Source organism: Hydra vulgaris, chromosome 03, assembly GCF_038396675.1.
Source record: "Hydra vulgaris chromosome 03, alternate assembly HydraT2T_AEP".
NCBI lineage: Eukaryota > Metazoa > Cnidaria > Hydrozoa > Anthoathecata > Hydridae > Hydra > Hydra vulgaris.
In genome coordinates, this window is record NC_088922.1 from 22819584 (window position 1) to 22844405 (window position 24822).

General features: G+C 27.5%; 1 protein-coding gene across 1 annotated transcript in view; it reads right to left on the bottom strand.

The window, feature by feature from the left end:
• Positions 1 to 12383: 12383 nt before the first annotated feature.
• Positions 12384 to 24822, bottom strand: part of LOC100202353 (radixin) — a 66199-nt gene continuing 53760 nt past the window's right edge. Inside the window, exons 17-21 of the mRNA XM_065794345.1 lie at positions 19142 to 19680; positions 18776 to 19019; positions 18277 to 18692; positions 17855 to 18173; positions 12384 to 12663 (exon numbers count right to left, since the gene is read on the bottom strand). Coding sequence (XP_065650417.1) covers positions 12499 to 12663; positions 17855 to 18173; positions 18277 to 18692; positions 18776 to 19019; positions 19142 to 19680 — 1683 coding nt within the window. The 3' untranslated portion in view covers positions 12384 to 12498. The remainder of the gene's footprint in view (positions 12664 to 17854; positions 18174 to 18276; positions 18693 to 18775; positions 19020 to 19141; positions 19681 to 24822) is intronic.

The following is a 24822-nucleotide window of genomic DNA, read 5'->3' on the forward strand; positions in this document are numbered from 1 at the left end:
AGAAGCAGAATGTTAATTAATAGGAGATTCTCCTAAATCTTCCAGGGATAAATTAATTTGAGTAAATGGTTCATCTTTTTCTGTCAATATTTCATCTACTTCACTAGGGTGTTCTACTGATAAAACTGCCTTTGACTTACAGCTAGCACATAACTTCCACCCAGGTAAAACTCTTAATCCTAAAGGCTTAAAGTGTTTAGCTAACATTAACGATATTGTAAAATTACCTAAAAAAAAAAGGATATTTAAGATACGTGTTGTATACTTTTACAGATAGTATTCATATATTTAAAATCAAATTACCTTTTATTTTTTTTATGCACTTTATAAACATCACAACAATCGCTATTTTTCTTTTCAAATCTTTTTTCAAAGAAGTGAAAATGGCGATTACAAATGCTGAATAGTTCTTCACAAGCACGCAACTCAGATTTCCATAAAATGCTTTGACGAATATCAGTGTCTAGGTCATGTAGTAAAAAAATCACTTTATTTCTAGAATATGAGGTTTTGAAGTCAGAATGCCGTTCTGACTTCAAAACTTTACCAATATCACATGAAATCATTTTGATAATGAATTAAAAAATTTTATACTTGCAAATTTAAAAATGCACAAGTACTAATTACATTATTTATGTAGGATTAGTTGTAACATTTAAATTAGATGAATATGTCTTAATTCAGCAATTAAACTTTGATAATTTGGAAAGACAAGAAAACAAAAAGGAAATAAAAAAATACATTAAAAAAACTTTCATAACTTAAGAAACACTTCGATTGGAATTATCATTTTTCCTAAAGTACCATGGCAATATATATACATTTATACTACAAAAGAAATTTTGCAGAATTGATTCACACAATGTTCTTCAAACATACAATGATTTAATTTGAAATTTTAAGCTTAAAAAATTTACCGCACACCTAAAAATTTTACTGGGGCAGGTGTCCATTGTTTTTAAATTTATAATTGATATTTAGGTACTTTTTAATTATAAAATGAGTTTTTTATTTATATATTCAAATTCCTCACCTTGAGATTAACTAAGTCACTTATTTTTAGAATTTACATGTTTAAAGACTTGGTTTTATAAGGAGAAATGTAAACTTAAAAATGGCGGAAAATGACCAAAACAATAATAGTAGACAAAATTAAAACAACCATTACTCACAAACCGTTAGGAGTTAGACTTTGAAATTTTGGGATTTATCTTACTTTATAATGTACTAACTATGGTAAAAATATAAAGAAAATCCAAGGACATGCGGTTGCATGGCCTGGTTGTTTTGACGTGGAATTACTCAAAAAGGTTTCAGTGCATCCTATTTAGGGTTAAGTTTTTCGGTAAAAACGGTAAATGCACAATCATTGGTCTGTAACTTACACTGTATTACACTAAGGTTAAACTTTCAATTTAAGATAATATTAGAAACAATAAAAAACAAAAAGCTATTAATGTGTTATTAGCTATTAATAAGTTGCAGTTAAGGTGGTACAACACCAAATAAATAAAAAAATGAAATAACCTCCAAAATAAAAATGCTTTTAAATACAGTTTATTCAAATGATTTAAATAAAAAAAATAATTTTTTTTTTTTTTTAAAATTAGCATTAGGACCATAATGGTGGAAAAAAATGCCTTTTTTGACTAAATTTCAAAACATAATATCTAAGGCTAGCCATCATCATATGACCTGAAATTTTATACACTTACTCTAAACACTATTTTATTCCGTTTAACAGAAAGATTTTTTAAGTATCAAAGTAAATGATGAGTTATGTAGATTTTCCTCATATTTTTTTTTTTTTTTTGACGTTTAAGAGAGATCCGACTAAAAAAAAATTACTGATCATAAAAAAAAACCCATCTGTTAAACAAATTTTATAGGTATTTCGAGCAAGTACTGAAAATTTCAGATCAAATGAACAATGCTAACTCAAGAAACTGTGTTTTGAAGTTTAAGCAAAAACAAAAAAGCGCGAACTGAGATAAACAGCTTTGAAAAATTCTTGATAAATTATTTACAATATTAATTTAAAATCCTTCTGAAACATATCTGTCATTACATTCTTTTGCTTTCTCCTCATCTAGGTGATCTTTTTTGATGGCTCTTAGAGTTTTTCTTCTTTTTTTCCCCTTTTCTGATGACTTGCGTCTCATTTGACTAATCCTTTTTTTATTTTTAAAAGTCGCTGAAATGTTTGATACCTTACCATGTAAACCAAAATGTCTAAAAACACTAATAACACCCTTTGCACCATCATTGTATGTTAAAATAGCTGAATACGTTCCCATTTCCAGTGTTGATTTAGAAACAAAAACTCTTTTTAGTACACGAGCCCAAATAAGTCCATTAAGTGCCTCGTTAGCATTTTGTGTGTTTCCATGTAAACATTTTGATAACAATTCATCTAATAGTAAATTTATAATTATTGGTAGAATTAAATCTTTTATCCACAGAGGTATGGTAGATTTGAGTTTATAATTCTTTTGATTTAGAGCCCAGTATTTGCACCAACTATATTTTCCACGAGGACAAAACTGGTGGCGTGTGTTGGAATTAGAAAAATCGGTGAAGTGGAAAAGTATGGCATAAACTGCTTTCTTCATTAAATACAAGTTTCCCACATTAGATCTGATTGCAAGACCATAGAAATTTTGCATTGGATTAATGCAGTTTTCAGTAAGTTTACCTCTGCCTGATATTGGTTTTTTAGTACCTTTTTGGGCTTTGACAAGGCTTCGTAGACGTGTTTCTAACCGTTTTTGAACATGTTCAACACATTCCAGTTTTACAGGCATAATACCATACTCTTTGTAAGGATCTGCTATTATTAGATCATTAAAAGAAGATGTATCTCGATCTCCTAGATATTCTTTATATATCAACTTATTTTTTTGTAAAGATCTCTTAAACATAGCCACAGCTCCTACAGATTCCATACTACCCGATGAATCCTTGTGATTCGATTCGCACTGGTGATCAACTAACCAACACTGATATTCTGGAGTTCCTCTTTTAGATCTCTACATTTTACATCCATTGCAATGTTTGGTAAATATATCTGCATCAATACATTTATCACTACAAACAGCAGTTACAACACCAATTATGACCTCGCTTTTGCCATGAACCATCAATAGAAATTCTAACTTTTTTCATTTCAAGAGAGTTGTTTATTGATTTGGTTTCAAAAGCAGCTTTTTGCATACTTTCCTCAGTAGCAATTTTGTATACTAACATGGCAGTTTTATTTAACTTATTAAAGCAATTAGGTGACAAACAATAAAGATTCATACAGAAGGAAAAAGTTTTTATCGACTCATGACCAGCACCTATTTCTCGCAATCCGATGACAGCTCGCAGGTTGATCTCATATGGTGATTCTAGAGATGAAAGTTCTTTTTTAACAGTATCAATAGGAAACTCATTTGTGTTTAAAGAATTTTTTATTGGAAATTTGTTAATCAAAGATAACCAACGTTATCTTTGATTAACAAATTGGCAGTTTCATAGTTTTAATTAAAGTTGAAATTAGAATGATATAAAGATGATTAGTAAAGAGATAATAAATTTAGTGAGCCTACAGCCAATATAAACTTTTGTTGGAAACATGCTAAAACAAACGGGTATTTTTATAGCCACAAATTAAAAAAATTATATTTAAAAACATATTTGAACTTAGGACTTTAAACAAAAATATTGAAATTTTAATACTTCAGAAATTTTAATACTTTAGAATAAAATAAAACGTTCATAAACCCTTGATTAATTTTAACCATGGCGCTCTATAAGTAACAGGCCGTGACAAGCAAAATTCAGAAAAAAATGTGAGGGCCGATTTTAAATTCTTGAATATATTATGAAAAGGACTCAGATGATATAAAAAAAAACTTGGTTGCTTCGTTTACTTCTTTACTTTGTCAGTTATAAAAATGGTGAAAAAATGCTGTTTCTATGGTGCTCGACAAATTACTTATCACAGAAAAAAAACTCAAACGATTCGAAAACGTCGGTTTATAGATTTCGAAGAGACGAAGAAGAGAGAATACGTTGGATAAGATGTATTCCTAATGCAAACTTAAAAGTGTCAAGCAATACTGTAGTCTGTGAACTGCATTGGCCCATAAACTTTGAAAAAATTAAAGTAAAAGGAAGAGAACGACCAAAGAACCCACCATCAATTTGGCCTAATGTCCCTCTCAGTTAAATACCAACATCTATACCCTCTTTAAGATCAACTAAACGTGCATCATCCTCAAGCCGAAATAATTTTGACGAAATTGATTTATTTTAAGATAATTTTGATTTTGACGTTTTTTGTAATTTTAATTAATTAAAATAATTTTATTTACGTAATTTTTCTGTAGAAATTGTAGCCTTTATTTCAGAGCGCAAACTTTATGTACAATCTACACACTTTAATTATGCAACACCAAAATTTTTCATTATATTTGATAGTTCTTTAAAGTTTGAAGCCTATTTTAATGATGTGAAAAAAAAATCTAATGTTGTTGTATCTAATGTTGTTAATACGTGGTCTAAATTTGAAGAAGTATTACGATATCTAAACCTTTTGACACCAAATAATAAAGAAATAGTTATGAATGAGCAAGTTAATTCAATGAACACAAGTAAGTACAGTCTTAGTGTAATCATCAGAGCATTTGAGTATTTTGCCACCTCTCGTACACTTTATAAAAAACTACGTGATGATTTTAAACTACCTTCTATTCGAACATTAACATGCATTACCTCAAGAGTATCAAAGTCTAATGATAATTTATTTTTAAAACAAGTTTTTGATAATTTAAGTGATAGTCAAAGAACTTGTATTATTCTTTAGGACAAGGTTTATGTTAAAAAAATGCTATTATACCACGGAGGTGCTGTTTTTGGAAAAGCATTAAGTGACCCAGATTCTTTTGCAAAAACTGTTTTAGGTGTCATATTAACTTGTATGTTTGGTGGACCTAAATTTTAAGTAAAAATGTTACCTGTAAACAAATTAAATTCAGTCGACTGTAGAAGCAGTAAAAGATTCAAATGGCGAAGCAAAAGCTATTATATGTGACGGAAATCGAACTAATCAAGCGTTTTTTAAAAGGTTTGATACATTTCCTGAAAGACCTTGGTTAACCACCTATGGAACTTTTTTGTTGTTTGATTTTATCTACTTGATCAAAAACATCCGAAACAACTCGCTCACAGAAAAAACTGGAGAACTTGTTTTTTATGAAAATAGTGTTGAGAAAAAAGCTTGTTGGAAGCATTTAATAAAACTTTATGAAGCTGAATCAAATTGTCTAATGAAACTTTCTGATTTGAATGAAGTTTCTATTCGACCAAATCATATTGAAAATAAATCTGTTTCTACTTGTCTAAAGGTGTTCTCTGACAAAACATACAATGCTCTTCTTAATCACCCCGAAACCACCAATATCTCAAACATAAGCCAAACTGCCGATTTTATTAAACTTGTAGTCACTTGGTGGAAAATTTTAAACGTAAAAAGTGTTGATGTGGATTGTAGATTTAATGATAATCGACAAGCTGTCATCAGAGATCCGAATGATGAGAGATTAAAGATTATTTTGATTTCGGAGAAATGGCATTACGCATGACAAGTAATTCGGGAAAACGCATAAAACAGTTAACCCATGATACAGGACATTCCATAAATCATACGTGTAAAGGAATTATTGAGCTGACAAAAACATTATTAGAAGAAACACACGAATATGTTCTGTTAGGAAAATTTACAACAGATCCACTTGAAAAAGAATTCAGCAAGTTAAGACAAGGATCTGGTGGCAAATATTTTTTAAGTGTTCAACAAATAATTGAAAAGTTCAATATTTCTAAAGCTTCACTTTTGTTGACATATAACATTAACGAGTCAGCTTCTTATGCAGGACATTCTTGTCAATTTTGTGGATTTTTTCTTGATGAGTCTTCAGCTGAGGTATTTGACAATTTACCAACACTTGAAAAAAGTATAACTGTTCAATCAAAGATGTCTCTTGTTTACATTGCTGGATATGTATCTCGAAATGATGATTTGCCTAACGAAGAGGAACTTTTGACTAAAACAATGTTTTATTTTGAAAGGTTTAATCAATATCTTAAATCAATCGATAGAGGTGGGTTGAAAATTCCTTTTGGTAATACTGTCCAATGGGTTTTCTTCTCATTTGTATTCTTTATCTCTATTAATGACAAAAATTGTCGGACATCCCTGTGCAATATTTTCATGCTAATATCAGAGCATTACTCTTTTGATATGGAGCGATATCATGGTAATATATTGTCAAATATTTTTATTAAAAACTATTGCAAACTTTCAACACCAAAATCAAACAAAGAACCATCTCTTAAAATTTTAAAATTGTCATGTTAGGTTAACATGACAACTTTAAAATTAGGTTAAATGTCAATGACTATTTTTATTGTTATTTATTTGTTGTTATTTAATTGATTCATTAAAGTTTCTGTTTTATAATTTTAAAAGTATTCCTTATTCACACAAGGCATCATAATATATTCTTATTTAAAGATGTAGTTTCCCAGTATTTTTACTATAGTATTTTACAAAATTAAAACCACAGTATGCTATTTAGTTCTCTTTTTTACCTGATTTTAAACTTGTTTTTATTTCATTGTTTTAGGCAATTTTATGAATTAAAGCAATATAATTTTTTATGAAAATTTTGAAAAAGATCTATAAATCGTTTTTATAAATTTATATAAATCTTTACTCTATCTATTGTATTACATAACGGGAGACATTAAATAGAAGTTTTTTTGAATACAAATTATATTCATCATTTATTTTTTGAAATGTCGACCCCCACATTATTTTCTGAATTTTGCGTGTCACGGCCTGTTACTTATAGAGCGCCATGATTTTAACCAATTTCTTTGTTGCCTTGATTTAGTTTTTTTTTTTTTTTTTTCTTTCTCTGTTTTAATATAATATAAGATTTTACAACTTCGTAATATAAGATTTCAATAAATAAAATAAGTAAAACAGATAGGGGCTCAATAAAGATGAGGATGACAGTACGTTATCGCAATCTTTTCATAGAGCCCCTATAACAAGATTTCAAAAAAATATCGTAATATGTTACAATATGCGTAATAAAATTTCAATAAATTATCGTAATAAAACGCGTAATTCGCTAATAAAATTGATAAGCAACCAACAAAAGTAGAAATAAAACAAAAACAGATTTATGAGAAATTATTCAAAGTATCATTAACCAAAAACGTTTCTTATATTTTAAAAATTTCTTTTTTTGTTAAAAACTTGAAAGAACTTAACGAATTTACCGTACCTTTGAATCCTTTTTGAAAAGTATTCCATACTTTTGGACCTCGATATAGAATGCTGTACTCTGAATATTTGTTTATTATCCGAGGCAGTTTATATGTGTTGGACATATTCGCTCTAAGATTATAGCTATCATTTTTATTTATTTTAAACTTGTTATTAAAGCTTATAGGAGAGATATTGTGATTATAACGATACATGAAAATTAAATGCTTGTAGATATTTATTTCAAACACATTCATCATTTTCATATCTTTCATTAAGGGCTTAGCGTGTTCACACCTATTTTTTGAGTAAATGATTCTGCAGGCATGTTTTTGTAGACTATAAATTTTTTTAATCTTTGCCGCTTGAGTACTTGGCCATGAAATGTTTGCATAGCTGATGAAGCTATGAATTAGCCCAAAGTAGATTAATTTAAGACTATTTTTATTGACGTAGGAGCGAACTCGATTCTTCAAACCTATTATTTTTCAGGATAATTTTTCATCAACAATGATTCCTAAGAATCTTATATTGGATTGCTTATTTACTAGTTTATCATTTAGAGATAGGTTAGGCAACTTGAGAGGAAGATTTTCTTCTTGTGTTTTTTTGTGAAATAGTATATACTTTGTTTTCTCAGCGTTAAGTGAGAGTTTATTTGCCTTAAACCAGTTGTTTACTTTACACAGTTCAATATTCATGTCTGCATATAATTTCTTGATATCATTGTTGGTGAGAAATAAGTTTGTGTCATCTGCAAACATGACCGAGTTCATTTTTAAAGATGCATTACAAAAGTCATTTATATATATTAGAAAAAGAAGTGGACCAAGTATTGATCCTTGCGGGATTCCACATATGACATTTAGTACTCCAGATTGGACATTATTTACATATTGTTTTCTGTTTGTAAGATAGCTTTTAATCCAATAATAAGTTTTATTTATTATTCCGTAATGCCTTGATTTATCTAAGAGAATGCAATGGTCCACTGTATCGAATGCTTTTGATAAATCAAGAAACACTCCTAAAGTAAATTTATTATTTTCAAAACCATTAGTTATTTGATTTACTATTTCAATGATTGCATGCTCTGTAGAGAGATTTTTTTAAAAGCCAAACTGATTTGGGTAAAAAAAAATTGTTTTTAATGAAGTAATCATAGATTCTATTATAAACTATACGTTCGAAGAGTTTTGAAAATACAGAAAGTATTGATATAGGCCTGTAGTTTGTATTGTCAGAATGATCATTACATTTGTATAATGGAATTACTTTTGCCAATTTAAGTACATCCGGAAATATCCCAAAATTTAATGAGAGCTTAAGTATATGAATCAGGGGTCTATTAAGACTGTGTTTGTTTGCAATAACTATATCACTAGATATCTCATCAAATCCTGGGGCCTTTTTTTTTTTTTTATGGAGGCAAAGGCTGCCTCTAATTCTTCATAGCCTAATTCATAATCAAGCATGGTAACGTTATTCGTGGTTTTAAGATAGGTTTTAAATGATACAGATGTTGGTAAAATTTTATTTACAAGATTTGGACCAATATTTGTAAAATATTTATTGAATTCTTCTGAAATTAGTTTTTGACAAAATATATCGTTATTTTCAATAACAATTCGTTTAGGAAGAGAAGGTGAATTTAGTTTTTCTCTTCCCATTATGAGATTAATGATGGACCATGTTTTTTTGCTATCAAATTTGCATTTGTTAATTTGATTACTTTAATTTATTTTTTTTTGCATTTTTAATGAGATCTTGGTAAAAAAATTTATAATTTTTGTAATTTTTTCATTATCATTGTTTCTATTTTTCAAAAATTTATTGTAAATTTTTGCTTTTTTTTTTTAACCAGTTCGTTTGTTGTCTTGATTAATTTTAACCGATTCCTTTGTTGTCGTGATTAATTTTAACCAATTCGTTTGTTGCCTTAAACCAATTGATGACTTTCTTAGCACTTTAGTGGTATAATCCTGGGCATATCTGATCATCGGAGTTCTGAAGTAATATTGACCTATTTTTCTAATAAGCTAATTTCATTCATTTTCAACAAGCACATTCATATTGTGGCGACAAAATTTGATATGTTTGATATTCTTGAAAGTTTTTTTTGCAAATTTCATACCTTCAAATTCTTGTAATTCAAACAAAGCTTTAATATAACTTCATTTAATATAGTGTTCGTCATCATCAATAAAACACCCAAATCGTTTAAAAAATTTCTAGCTAATTTAAGTATATAGCATGGATTTAGGAAAATGTGTAGCAGAAGGTTGTCATATGAAAGTAACAACTATATTTTTATATAGTTATTAGTTTCTTTGTATCAAAAGTGTTACATTTGATGGTACTCGTACCATCAAATGTAACACTTTTGATACAAAGTTCATATGTCAAAGCCACATTACAAATGTTTTCAATAATGCATGTTAAATCATTTGCTTTAACTTTATTTAATAAAACATAACCAATGAGTGTTTTCCAATGACCTTGCAAAATAAGTAACATAAAATCAAATGCCTCTGTATCAGGCTCAGATACAGTAGTACTCTTACTGAAATAAAAAAAAATCAATGTAGACCTGAAATTTTGTCTCCTCATTCTGGATATCTTAGGATTGTAGCTGCAAAGCATTTTCATCAGAAGATCGTAGTTTATTTGTTACCTGGAGAATTTCATTGTGCTGTGCTTGAACACCTTGTTGAAAGATTCCTGTGGCTCCTCTGAAAGGAATCCAGATGGAATGGTTTTAACTGACAACCGGATGACTGTGTGCCGACATCTTGTGTACTGCTAGGGGTATATGATATCAGTTGTACAGACTGATGTACAGTCGTTCAGTCTCCAGGTTATACTGATAAAGCTTTTTAGGATTCACCTCTTCATTGCTGAAAAGAACACAGAACGTAATCTAAAAACCCTTCATTAGCTAATCATCAAAACCTAAAGTTGTTCAGGTTGGAGCTGTTCATGTATCAGACTGACGCAACAGGTAGTTGCGTCAGTCATTTCACTAAGAATAGTATCAACTTTTTCATCAAACATACTCTCCTCCAGCTTGTGGTTAATCATGAACTTATCCAAACTTGTAGGGACATCCTAAAACTATTTAAGATCTCTCCACCAAAACATCCTTGTTCTCATTAATGTATTAAAACTTGATTATCTTGCAATAGAGTGTGGAGGAGGGATTTAGGTTTTTCTAGTAAACCTCATCTTTTTCCTTGATACGAACAAGTAGGAAAACGGATAGGTGAGGAATAAAGACTACGAGTTTTAACATACATACATACATATATATATATACCTATATATATATATATCTATATCTATATATATATATATATATATATATATATATATATATATATATATATATATATATATATATATATATATATATATATATATATATATATATATTGTCCTTTTTTGGTAAAGGATTTACCTCCTCAAATAACTTACTTGACCTTTTTCTCTCGCTCATAAGTTTAAGTTAAGTTTTAACATTCAGTAATTAATTTCGTAAATTTCAAAATATTTAAAAAAATAAAACTGTTAAATTAAAGAAGAAGCACGGCACAAGACACTTTTATGGTGAGGATAAACGGCTTGTCCGGTTCGACTAATTCTATCGAGGAAGTTCTTTAAGGTATTTGTTGATGGCGCGTAAACGATTTCGAACGTGAGACCATTCTAACCGTTTATAAACCGGCATTTAAAGAAGTAATATCGCTTTTTGACTGACTGACTATTTTTTTAAACAATGGTTGAGACCGCGTAATTTTTAGTATTAAGTTTTGTGGATTGAAAAGATCTCGACGTTTTATATCTGTAGTTCCTTTGTAAGAAAAACGTTTGTATTCAGCAATTGCTATGTGCTGGATTTGTTCGTTTAGTTTAATGCTGCATAGAAGATGTGGCTTTGTCTAGACCACGCTTAGGTAGAACATTCGACATAGAACGCAAGTTGTACGTTACTTCGCAAAGCTGTCTCTGCATCAGAACAACTTTTCGAGCCTTCCGAACATCGTGCTCGCTCTTTCCGATTCAACTTGTCTGACTGATATTTAAACATGTGCGTTTATTTATATTTAATCTAAGACTAAAATATTTTACGAAGACAATAGATCAAAATCTATAATAGACATCAATTTAAAATAAAAACTAATTATAAGACGAAACTTTAATAACTTTAACTCACGAAAAACTAAACAAAAATATTGCGGCACAAGTTCAAAGGAAACAGCAGTTACTGAATTTTTACCTGCATAAAACAGCATGTATTAAAATTTTTTGGTTTGGAATATATTAAATTTCTTGAACACTTTTCTTTAAACATAAGAAACACTATTTGTGGCAATTTATGACTGTATTGCTAAAATCGCACATTTTGATAATTAAGAATTGCAGCAATATTAACATCAAGCAACATTCGTGCTTCTCCATAAACGAGGAAGATTATATATCTGCTAATGGACAATCGCGGGTAGGAGTTGGGTATTTCTGCATGGATTTTAATACTTAATTTAGAGAATATTATAAAGATAGTTTTAATAAGTATTGACAACCAGACAAGGAGCTCATCCTCGTCAAAAAGCGGCAAAGCATGCTATAGTATATTATTATTTGTATGATGCAGCAAAAAAAAAAATTAAAAATAAAAATCTAGAAACTAAAAATTATTTTTAAATAACTAGAAATCTATAAAAAACTAAGAAAAAAGTAAATCACTGTACTAAATAAAAAAGTCAAGTTTTTTTTTTTACCATCGGGTAAATGTTATTTTTTATCTCTCGTCTATCATAACAGTATAAGTTATACCACTGTATTTTTCTGAGAAATTATACCTAAAAACTATTTATATTATTAAACTTTTTTCTTTTTTCAAACGGTAAAATATAAGATCAGAACTCCATTTAGCTTCAAAGTAATTTCTAAGATTTATTTTAAATGTTTGAAAAACTTATTGCTATCGCTGACGACTGTCAGCTACATTACTGTCAGTTGGCTGTAAGTAAGAAATATATAATATAAGAAGATCACACTAAACTTTACTTACCCATAAAAAAATATTTCAATATAATCAACGCAGAACTAACTTATAACTAAAAAAAAATAAAATAAATTATATAATTTAATTTCGTTCTTCTTTTTGTCGCCGTTATTCACATTGATTCAAATTCATCTATGCGATGTTTAGTGTTCCCTTGTCGAATTTGACGAAGAGTTTTATATTTATCGCGTCCTTCTTTCAAGTTGCCTTCGTGGAGAATATCTTCTTGAGTTTTCTTTGATTCATCGCGAAGCTTTAGCAGGTCATCACCTAATGCCTAATGGTTAAAGTTTAAAAATTAAAAAAAATACAACTATATAACGTTACGATACACACAAATAAAATACTACAAAATATAATATGCTTCGTAAACGCCACAACATTACTATTGTTCAATATAATATTTCCCCAGGCGATTGAAGAAATTCTGAACCATAATTAACTACCGGAAAAATAGCATAAACCGGAGCAACATTGCAATACAACACGGCCATCACAAGGCAGGATGCAGCGCAAAATAAGTCGGTTAAACTTTAGGACTTTAATTTTTTTAATAAAAGTTTTTTTTAAAATAAATATTGATTTGAGTTTAAAAACACTAACAGTGGGATATTTTTAAGCAATTATATATAAGTAAATTATATTTAACCATCTCTGGACATTGTGAGAGATAAGAATGCTACATAAATTTGTGTGCATTAAATCATTCATAATTGCATGAAAAATCATTGTAAAAAAAAAAAATTAAACAAAAAAAAAACCCTATGAAATAAAAAGCTAAATATTTAGTAATTCTGATACGACAAACATTCTGTTAAATTATTATATATATATGTAATAATTTAACAGAAACAAACGCATTTATTAAACACCATCAGAAAAAAAGAGAGGTGTTATGCTAACAAAAAGAGCTACAAGAACAGATTGAAAGAAATATGGAGTGCATAAACATTTCAAACCAAGATATTTCTAAATAGGGTATATGCAGAATGTAAACAACTTAAGGCAACTTTTAGGAAGGAGAGGGGGGGGGGGGTTAGGATTGAATTCTACATTTTTTATTCAAATATTTTAGCATAAATATCAAAATTTAGAATATGTTGATTTAATAGACACATAATGCAAAGGATGCTCAAAAAAGACTCTGGATTTTAAAGTTATAAAAAGATTACTTTTTCCGAGTTTTAGGGCTCTGAAAATATAAAAAAGCTTATGGAATACTAATGAGAAAAAAATTAAGACTTCTAGGTTAGAGGAACAGTCAATTTTTGAAACCGGAGTCTTTAGGTCTAATGGCGGCAAGGACTCCGAGCTTAAAAACAATTAGTTCCAAGTCATTAAACCTCATAAATTTTTTTCTTATAGCAGATCATAAATCAACAAACATGTTTAGAACTTATGGACACCAGAGACCAGGAAAAAATAGAGATATAAGCCGGAGTTTTTTTGGAACTCCCATTTCCTGCATAATGCTCTCAAAAGTTTAAAGTGTTTCAAGATGCTATAATTTATCCTTATAAAGCAACATGTTTGAATAATAAACGTGTGAACAATTGAGATTTAAGAGTACTCACCCATCAACATTAGTGTTTATGTAATAGCTTTGTAATCCTTAGTCAGAATGGTAAGCTATAGCTTGGGCCTATGCTCTTTTAAGTCGATTCACATTAGCAATTTTGGCTCCCACAAAATTTTAAGTAAAATGTAAAGAAAAATTTATAATTCATAAAATGTTTTCAAATAAGTTTTTTATATTGTGGTTTGTAAAGTTTACAGCAATAAAATATATTTTTATACTTGATAAAACTAAATAAAACAATAAAAGATTTCTTACTTAGATTTTTTTTAACCTGAGTGGTTACAAAAAAAGTTAATGGAACTGAATAAAGATTGTAAATTATCAAAAGATTGCATTTTAATTTTTTATTAATCTATTTGGCAAGACAATGCTAAATAGCTACTTATTGTGTAAGCTTAACACCATTACTATGATGTTGATATTATATATATGTGATGTTGGACTGTGTCCTGACTGTTTTTTTAACTACCACACAACAGTTATGCATTATACTTCTTATAATCTTAAAAACTTTAGAACTTACAGAAAATAAAAAAAAATTCCAAAATAATTTTCTTCTTCTTATTTTTATTTTTTGAAATGGCACCTAGATTTTATTAAACGATTAAAGAGTTAAACAACTACAATAAACATGAAAGGTAGTAAATATATGTAAGTTACGCAATGTATTAAACATAATTTTGTAGTATAGAACTAGTTTTGTAGAGTATCCTAATGATTTTTGATATCATTGTATTTAGAATATTTGTGTGCTCTTTCCTTATTGATTAGTGATGTTCTTATCAATAAGTATCCCAATAAATTTAGTTCCTTTGGTTCCCTTGGTTTATTTGAAACTTTCAAGGGTGAAAAAGTGAAACTTTAGGAACAACACCTTTTATTTTAAATAATTTTGAACTCATTGTTGTGTGTTCAGCAAAAAATTAGTTCAAGATTAAACTCTAAATTCAGAACAAATTTTTTACTTTCAAAGGAGAAAATTTGTGTTATTTATTAGATCCAAATGTATGTAATACTCTATTTTGCACTTAATTATTACAATTAGCATTTTATTCATTATTACAGAACAGTGTTTGCGATTACCCACGGTGTGTTCAGAATTATACCACGTAGATTGGGTTATTCTGAACGCCAATGGTTTTTTGTTTTCCCCTAAATTTTTATTTTATAAGATTTACAAACGTTGCTTTCAAAGGTTTGTGACTAAATAGTTAGACTAATCGATAAGCAATAAATATTATCAATTTTGTATAACTGGTTAATTTGCATTCCCGCTTGGCTGTTTGCCAATACCCTACTTTCCCCTAAATTGTTTTTTATTTAATATTTTGCATTTGTATTATTTATTATAAATTGCTCTGCTTTGTAGTTATCTAGTGTAAATGGATCCCCAGTTTTTAATATTATAACTAATGCTATTTTTATTGCAATTAATTTTTTATTTTTTGGTACAGATCCTAATTTTAATTTTATATATAAATTTGTTATTTGAATGCCTAAAAACTCAAATAAAAAAAAATTGATATTTTATAACTTCAAAATTCTTTAAATAAAAAAATATTAGTAAAACTCTTTCCTAAAAACAAACTATTTCTCACACCAAATAGTCTTTGGACTATTATTAAGACTCTTATCCATTTCAAAAAAAATTATTTGACATTAATTTGTTTGATATCAAATCATAAATGTGTATTTAATAGCAGATGCCTGCTGAATATTACACATAAAACTCATGAGATATTACTCAGACGTTTTAAAGAGCGATCACTACGCGCCATGAAATACGCACCTAAACAAAACATATAAGAATTCCAGGCGCGATAAACAATGGTCGATAATGTAGTATCTAGAGTATAAAATCGCGCTTGTTTCTATATTTGATTTAAAATCAAATATTTTTGATAAAATGTTTTTGTTTAATACAGTTACAGTAAAGTTGTTTAATTAAACAGTAAAGTTGTTTAATTAAACAGTAAAGTTCGCGTATTGTTAAGAAATGTATTTATATAATTGTAACATACTCTAAAGTTTTTTACATGAAGTAAACAATGCCTTAAAAAAACTTGTTTTTAAAATAAAACTTACGTCATTTGTTTAAATTAGAACGCGGGTTTTTCCGTTTCGGAAACACAAACAATGAATGGAAAGTTTTGTCGTAAAAGTAGTGGAAATTTAACGCAAAACAACACCAACAAGAAATACTAAAACTTTTATTTGCCATTTAACTAAGTTAACAGTTTTGTACGAACAACGAATGGAAAGTTTTGTCGTATTGAAGAAATTTAACATATAACGTAACGTATAACAGTACCAACAAGAAATACTTAAAAACTTTTAATTGTGCTTTAAGTTAACAATGTAAAGTAATTAAGTTGTTAGTTTAAAACAATCATAAAACTTTATAGTATTTTAAAAGTATTTTAGACAAAACCTTTTCAGCAAAAACTTTAACAAAATTAAATTTAAAAAACATATTGTTAAATTAAAAACGTTTAAAAACAAACGTTAATTTTAAGACACGCTTATTATTTAGTTTCGTAAAAACTTTTGCAAAAAAGTTATATTTTAACATTTTTTAAGAAACTGTCGACGAACTTCATGTTACATAGCATAGTTTAAAAGATCTAATAATTTTTCAACGACGAGAAAACATTAAATATAAATTTCAAACTAATTCAATTTAATAATTAAAAAAATTAACCCATAAATCAAAAAATATTAAAACAATTTTACTTAATTAAGTTGACATTGTATTATAATTAAGTTAATAGATCAAAATAGTAACAAAGAAAATAAAAAAATAAAAAAATAAAAGCTTTTAAAAAAAAAAAAACGCAACCAGACGCAAACTTTCGGAAATTGGGACGTCTAAAGAGCTTTTTCTTTAAATTTTTTTAACTTTAAATGTATTCAAAATATTGATCCACAAAAGAACGCTGTATAACAATTAAATTTTTTTTACAAGCGTGGGCAGTTTCTTAATTTATGACAAGCTCGATGATTTATGACAAGCGTGAGCAATTTCTCACTTATGACGATAAGGGGTCGTCCATAAATTAAGTCACACAATTTTCGACCGTTTTGACCACCCCTCCCACGTCACAAAATCGTAACACTTAATTAGCAAGTTTTGTATGAGTCGTCACAAAACCACCAACCCCCTTATAGCGTAACGTAATTTATGGACGACCGCTATGCACGTTCGTCAGGTGATTTCCTTTAAAGAGAGTTGTTCCTGATACCAAATAAAAAATTTAATTTATTTTTGACAATAAAATATATTTTTTAATTTTTATCAAATTACCCTTTTTTTTTTTTGAAAAAAGGAAATGTTGCTGTTAAAAATAAGGTGTAAATGAGGCAAACAAGAAAATACAAAATTTTAATTAAAAATTTTTTTTCTTAAACTTTGGTTTTATGAGATATAAAATGTTTAATGAGACAAAATAATGGATAAACATTATTTTATTCTGCGAAGTTAAAAAACACTAAAATTTGTAATGGATAAAATGTTTAGAAGTGTTTTGTAATGGTGTTGCCAACACTATATGTAAAGGAAGCAATAATAATGTAACTATTTATTCAATGAATTAATTGTAAATGGATGTTTATTAAAATTTCTTATAAAATAACAAAAAAGTCGACAAATCATGTACAAAATTGAGTTAATAGATAAATTATAAATATAAATATAAAAAACATAGTCTTCAAAAAACATTTTTTTGGGATAACAGTAAGATATTTTTTGTAACTATTTACTTTAAAAAATAAAAAGCCAGTCGTTTTTATTGACTGTAAATAGAAACACATACATAAATAAATTATATATTTAAACAATTATCTATTTACTTATGCAAAAAAAAAAAAAAAAAAAAAAAAAAAAAAAAACCTTAAGTTGGTTCTTTAGTTTTTGATCTTTATCTGTTTGTGATGTATAGTCATACTCTCTTGTATCAACAGTATCATGACTGGTTAAATCAGCACTTTCATTTTCTTCTTCCTGTTCATCTGTTTGCAACATGGCTGCAGGAGGAGTTGAAACAACTTCCATTAACTTTATTCGTTGCTCTTCTTCACGTAACTTTGACTCTTCAAGTAAGACTTTAAGCTCTGCAGCTTCTTTTCTTTTTGCCTCAGCTTCTAATACAAGGCGTTGGCTTTCGGCTGCAGCTTCAGCTGCTCTTCTCTCATATTCAGCTTTTTCCATTCTACAATTAACTAAATTTAGTAACTGGATACACAATTAAAAAATTACTTATTAAATATTATTCACATTGGAACATTGTAACACGAAACTCAATCAAAAATAACCTTTCATGCTCAGCTTCTTGCTCAAGACGCAGACGTGCTTCTTCAGCTGCCAATTGAAGCTCTTTGACCCGATGCGCTTCTTCTTCTGTTTGACGTTTCTTTTCTTGTAATACTTCTGCCTCTTTTTTGGCCTTTTCAAGAGCTTCCTGTGCTAAACGTGCTTCTTCTTCAAACTTTTTAAGTCTCAACTCTAACTTCATCTTTTCATTCTCAGCATCTTCTCGTGCTTGCTTTTCTTTAGCCAAAGCCTGTCTTTCAAGTTGCTTACCTTGTTTCTCTTCCCTTGCTTGTGCTTTCATTTGTTGGACTTCAATAGTATCTGGTTTTCTCCTTCTCATGTAAAGTTCATGATTACCCATACAAAGTGATAATATACGTTTGTTGATTCTTAGACGTGGGACATAAAAAAGAAAATCCTAAAGAAAAAAAGATTTTAATAATATCAAGTTAAAAAAACTACAAAATTTTGAACACACATACACTCATAAATAAATCATACAGGTGCTTTACGATCAATAGGTTTGATAACAAATTTTTTGTCATTGAATGAAATATTTCTAATTTCGCTCCAAGGAAACCCTATCTTAGGCGTAAGTTTGTCTTCAGATTCATAAATATTCAAACCTAAAGCATCAACACCAAGGAAAAGATTAGTTCCACGCTTGTTTTTAATCTCAAAATAGTTAACTCCATACATCTCAAGATCTTGAGCAATTTTAAGGTACTCCATCATGGCGTCTTCTCTGAAATGTTAAAGATATTGGTACATTTTGAAAATATTTATAAAAAAAGTTAGAAATAAAATATGTTTATAGAAAATATATAGTTATAAAAACAAAAAAAATATATAAATAAAATAAATTACCTTAACATTTCTTTATGTTCCCCCCACCATGACATAATTCTTTCTTCCCACTGTTCTTTGGACATTTGATGCTGCTCATAAACTCGCTCTGGTAATAATCGGTCACTAGACAAAAAGCCCTTTTTATGAAGATCATGTTTATAGTCACCATATTTTACCTGAGCTGCATACGAAGCTAATAGGACTGATGTCTCTGGTGGGCAATAAACCTCTTGTGACAAAATACTTTCTTTAACTTGTAAGAAAAACAAACGCTGGGTAACCTCTTGTATAAGTTCACCAGCAACATCTTCAGGGAAAAATTTAGCACGAAATTTAAACTGCAAGGGAGACTCTTTCTTAACTTCTTGTACTGTCACTTTTTTGTTCAATTTCAGCCAAGTAGTATAATTTTTTGTATCAGTATACTGGAGTCCAAAAAACCAGATTTCTCGAAGACCAATTGTTTTGACAACTTGATCAAACAACTGTTTGCCAGTAGTGTTAGGTTGAATAGCAAATTCTAATTCAGCATCCATAGTTGTGACACGGACATTAATCTGAAAAAATTTAACAAAGATAAACTGAAAGAATGTCTTAAAACAATTATATTATTTGTAACTTACTTTATTACCAAAGTTTAGTTTCTAAAAGGTTTTTTTATACTAGAAGGTTTTGAAGTTTATAATGAAAATTCAAAACAGACACTTTTTTTAAACGGTAAAAATCCTTTTAAAGTAAATATTTTAATCTAAGCTTACTTAATAGAGATTTATAACAAATATGAATGCACTTAATTGGAAAACAAGTTTTACTTATCAAAATTTATTTGCTTTGGATTTACTCTGTAAACTGTTGTGTAACTGATTGAAAATTTTGTATAAAGACATTTTTAGATGAAATTTTTTATAATTGATATAATTTAAATAAAATCTATGATGAGACAATTGTTGGAAAATTATTTATAACTTGATTTTTATGATAACTATATTAAATAATTTTAGTTCAATACAAATATAAATAGTTCATATTTATCTATTGATTTTTTTATTAACCCTTTGTTTATTAACAACTCTGCCTTTTCTGTTGAAGTGCGGAGAGCCAAAATTGCGGCTTTTAAAGTGATCTTTAAAACTGTGACTTTAACACTAAAATATTGGTTCCAGTCATTTATAAATTGTACCACTGAATAATGTACAACTTTTTCTTTCTTTTGATATATTATTATTATACGTTTAACTGTGAAAACGAGTAGATCAATTATTAAATTTAGTTAACAATTTTATTGTGAAAGGAGTCAAATATTAAATTAAATGTGATTTTTCTGCTTTATAACTTTACAGTTGATAAACTATTTTCAAGTTTTTTTTTTTCTTGGTTATTTTCTGTTTTCCATGGAAAACTTTGTTTTGATTCTGTTTACCTTTTTTATAAACAGTTGTTGATTTTTTTAATTTTTTTTTATTATACAAATATCTTAATGAGTAATACTGAATTTGCAGTAATAAAACTATTGTTTATGAAATCATCATACAGAAGATTAAGTTATAATGTTTTAATAAAGATATCTTGTCTACATACATTCAAACTTTATGACCCTAAATATTTTATAGCATTATATAGCTTCTTGAACCTTTTTACCATTCATGGTTTAAATGAATATTGTTTATTAGAAATAAATACAGAAAACAATAACATACCCCCCCACCCCCCCCAAAAAAGAAAGATGTCAGCCTGAAATTTTTTAAATATATTTAAAATTGTATGACATTTTTTGTCTCTTTTATAATAAAACCATAGCAACTAACATTTTACCTTATCTTTTTCATACATTTTTGAAACTATTTCCTTTGATGAAGAATATTTAGTAAATGAAAACTTTTCTTTCATTATCATAAAGATTTTAAACACATTAGATAAATTTTTGTAACACTTTTAAAAAAAATTAAAACACTGCTTGTAGAAAATGAAAAATACAATTGTAAAGATTCAATTGAAATAACATGAACAATATTTGCTAAACATCAGAGAAACCAATCACATAAGAATTATAACTTTTTTATTTACTTAAATATGAATTATGAATAATTATAATAAAAGATAAAGCTGTACAAATAACATAAAAATATTTTTGACAGAATAAACTTACTGATTTCACCATTTTTGATTTGAACTAATTGCCTAAAAATAAAAACAAACAAAAATATCATTAAAACAGCAATAATATATATATATATATATATATATATATATATATATATATATATATATATATATATATATATATATATATGCACACATACATACATATATACATACATATATATATATACATATATATATATATATAATATATATATATATATATATATATATATATATATATATGCACACATACATACATATATACATACATATATATATATACATATATATATATATATATATATATATATATATATATATATATATATATATATATATATATATATATATATATATATATTACACGCACATATATTATATATATATATATATATATATATATATATATATATATATATATATATATATATATATATATATATATATATATATATATATATATTACACGCACATATATATACACACACACATTTATAGAGATACTATTAACACAACATGAAAAAGCAAAGAGAAGTATAAAAGATTTATACTCACCAATTGAAAACAAGATGAAGTTTCTATACACCAATAGTAATGTTTTAAGGCAGTACAGCTAAAAAATTTTGTTATAATATAGAATCAATGTAAAATTTTTCTTTTTTTTAAATAAAAATAAATACAATAAATTTGCTTAATTTACTACAATACTTTTTAACAAAGAAATAAACTTGAACAAAGCAATTAACTTTTTTTTCTTCCTCTAAAATTTAATTTTTTAATATCTACTAAAAAAGGTGGGGAGTTAAGTAAATATTTTTTAACTATGGCTCAGCCTCCAACTTTACTTAAACTTTATGATTAAATCTTTAGAAAAGACTATAAAATGATCTGTAAGAACACAAATTTTTTAACAAGCGAAATACGTTATCAACAAAACTTACAGGTTCAGCTCTAGATTAGTTAGATTAGTACATTTATTTATTTTGATCACAGTGGAATACAGTTTACAAGAAAGATTAAGAATGATTCATAAAATGCAAAAATTTCACTTAAATAAAACAGATTTAACTTTGTATTAGATTCATCACCAATGATTAATTTCATGTTAGGAAAGATTTTTTTGTCATTTTATACAACACTAAAAATCATGATTAAAAAAAAATAATACAATTTAAGATCAAACATTTTCAAGCTCTTTTTCTTTACAAATCTGCTAATATTGTTGTCATTGGTAACTTCAATTCTCATTGCGCTGAGTGGCATGGCTATCATTAACCCTGCTATACTAAAGCTCATAAGTTTTGTCTTTCTTTATATATAACCCAGATACTTAACTTTGTGAGGGTTTTTTCTAAATCACTTACCTTCACTCCTTGATTTGCACCTTATTTTGACTGTAGCATGCGCTCAGTTCCCTCATTGTTCTTGTTTAGATAATTCAGACGATGATCTCAATAAAACTCTTCAAAAACTTCTTCTGCATCAGAGACACTTTCCTTTATACTACCACTTTAGAGCTGAGACTCCTTACATAATTTTCTTTGTAATGGTCTTTGGGCTGATGTCTTTTATTTGAAAATTATTATATAATTTCATGACTTCACTGAAAATTATGCCTTTTACATAATCTTCTAGATTCAATGAGATATAAAGCTCTTAATCCTTCTTGTTGGTTCCGAGTCAAGTTACACTAAATGCCATGGTTTTCTTGCGTCAGGTATTTTTTATTCAGTTGTTATATATAATGGCAATCAATTATTTTATCTTTTTTATCAGGAAAACTCTTATGAAACCAAACATTTATCATGCAAGAAATTGATGCAAAAACATATTGTCAAAAGCTAAACTTCATTAATCTTCCTTAAACTAACCATAGTATTTTATCTTAGATAGTTCTTAGAACCTAAGAACTTTTAGAAATTATTTAATAGTGTTGTTAATAAAAACAAGTCTAACATTTCATCTCTCATAATGAGTTAGATCTTATTACCTCTCCTAACAATAAGCCAATACTATTTGTAAAAAACTTGTCCTCTGATTCATTCTTTGGCTCTAACAACTACACTTTTTGCAGAGACATTCCAGAGAAACAGATTGTTAGACATTCAAAACACTTTGTTTTTAAGTATATAAAGATTTCTTTATTAAGCACATAACACTTATCAAATAGCAATCAAAATGGGAAAAATTATACTTACCACTGTGTACTTATAAATTAAAGATACAGAGATTTTTAAAGCAAAACTTCATTTATTTAAAAAAACTAAATTTTACAAAATCTAGAATTTTACTTAGAGCAAAATTATATACAATTTAATTTGTTTTCTTTTTCGTTCATTTCCATGTCAAGAGTATTTAAAAATTTAATAAATATATTTAACTAACATTTAAATATTTTTTAATTTTTAAATTAACTAATATATACAAAATAAATGCTTTATCTCTGTGATTTATGCCTTAATTTATATCAGTACATAGTAAGAAAATTTACCAATGATCAAAATAAATAAAAAAGCCATTTACATAACAATAAAATAAAAAAAGCTAATATTTATCATCATATAAAATTGTTAAAAAATATAAATAATGAGTTTGACCGACGTTATTAAAATTCTTTGATGAAACTTCTAATTATGATATTAGAAATACCACTTTAAATATTTTTTACTCAAAAATAGTTTAAAATTCAAAACTTAAAAAATCAATAGCTTAAATATAATACTAATTAGGATGCATTTAGTAATCCTTTAAATTTGTCGATTAAATAACCTACCCTAACAATTAACTTTTAACTTCTCACTTCTATCCTTTTTGTTAACGTAAGACCGGTTGGGTGTGGCCGAATTTGAGGAGAAAACCGGGATATCGAGAATATAGATTTCTCTTCGTTTTTTATGTGGAAGAAATATGAGAATCTTCGAATATAAACAAAATCTATATATAAAAAAATTAATCCTTTTGTTTTCAATGTTTTATGTTTAAGATATTTAGTAAATATGTAAAATTAAACGTCAATAGATTGAACGTATTTTACACAAAGTACAGAGTTAATTATAAAAAAAGGAACTTTTATATTGCTTAATCTTGTTGAGGTTTTTTTTTTGCAATTTTTTTTTTATTATTTTTTTACACCGTAAAATAGAGCTACGTTTTTTAATTTATTTCTGAAATACTTCTGTAATAGTTCATTTATAATAAATAATATATTTGGCGTTAGAATAATGAAGATATAATTTGCCAATGATCATCTGTATTTTTATTATTATTATTTTTGCCGTATACTAATATTTACAAAAAGATAAATCGAGCTTATATATAAAAGAACTAGAGCAAGACGAAGACATACACTGTCTTATCACAAAGCCCTGTTTACATTAGGAGGGCAAAATCATCAATTTGTGAACAAAAGTCCTCCATATTAAAATTTTTTTTTTTTTAAGAAAAAAAAAGTCATTTAGAAAAAAAGTGGGGAGGATGGGGGGGGGGACACGTGCCCGGCTCCTCCGGTGTTGTCGGCCCTGGATTCTGAATCATAATAATTAATCATACATGAATCA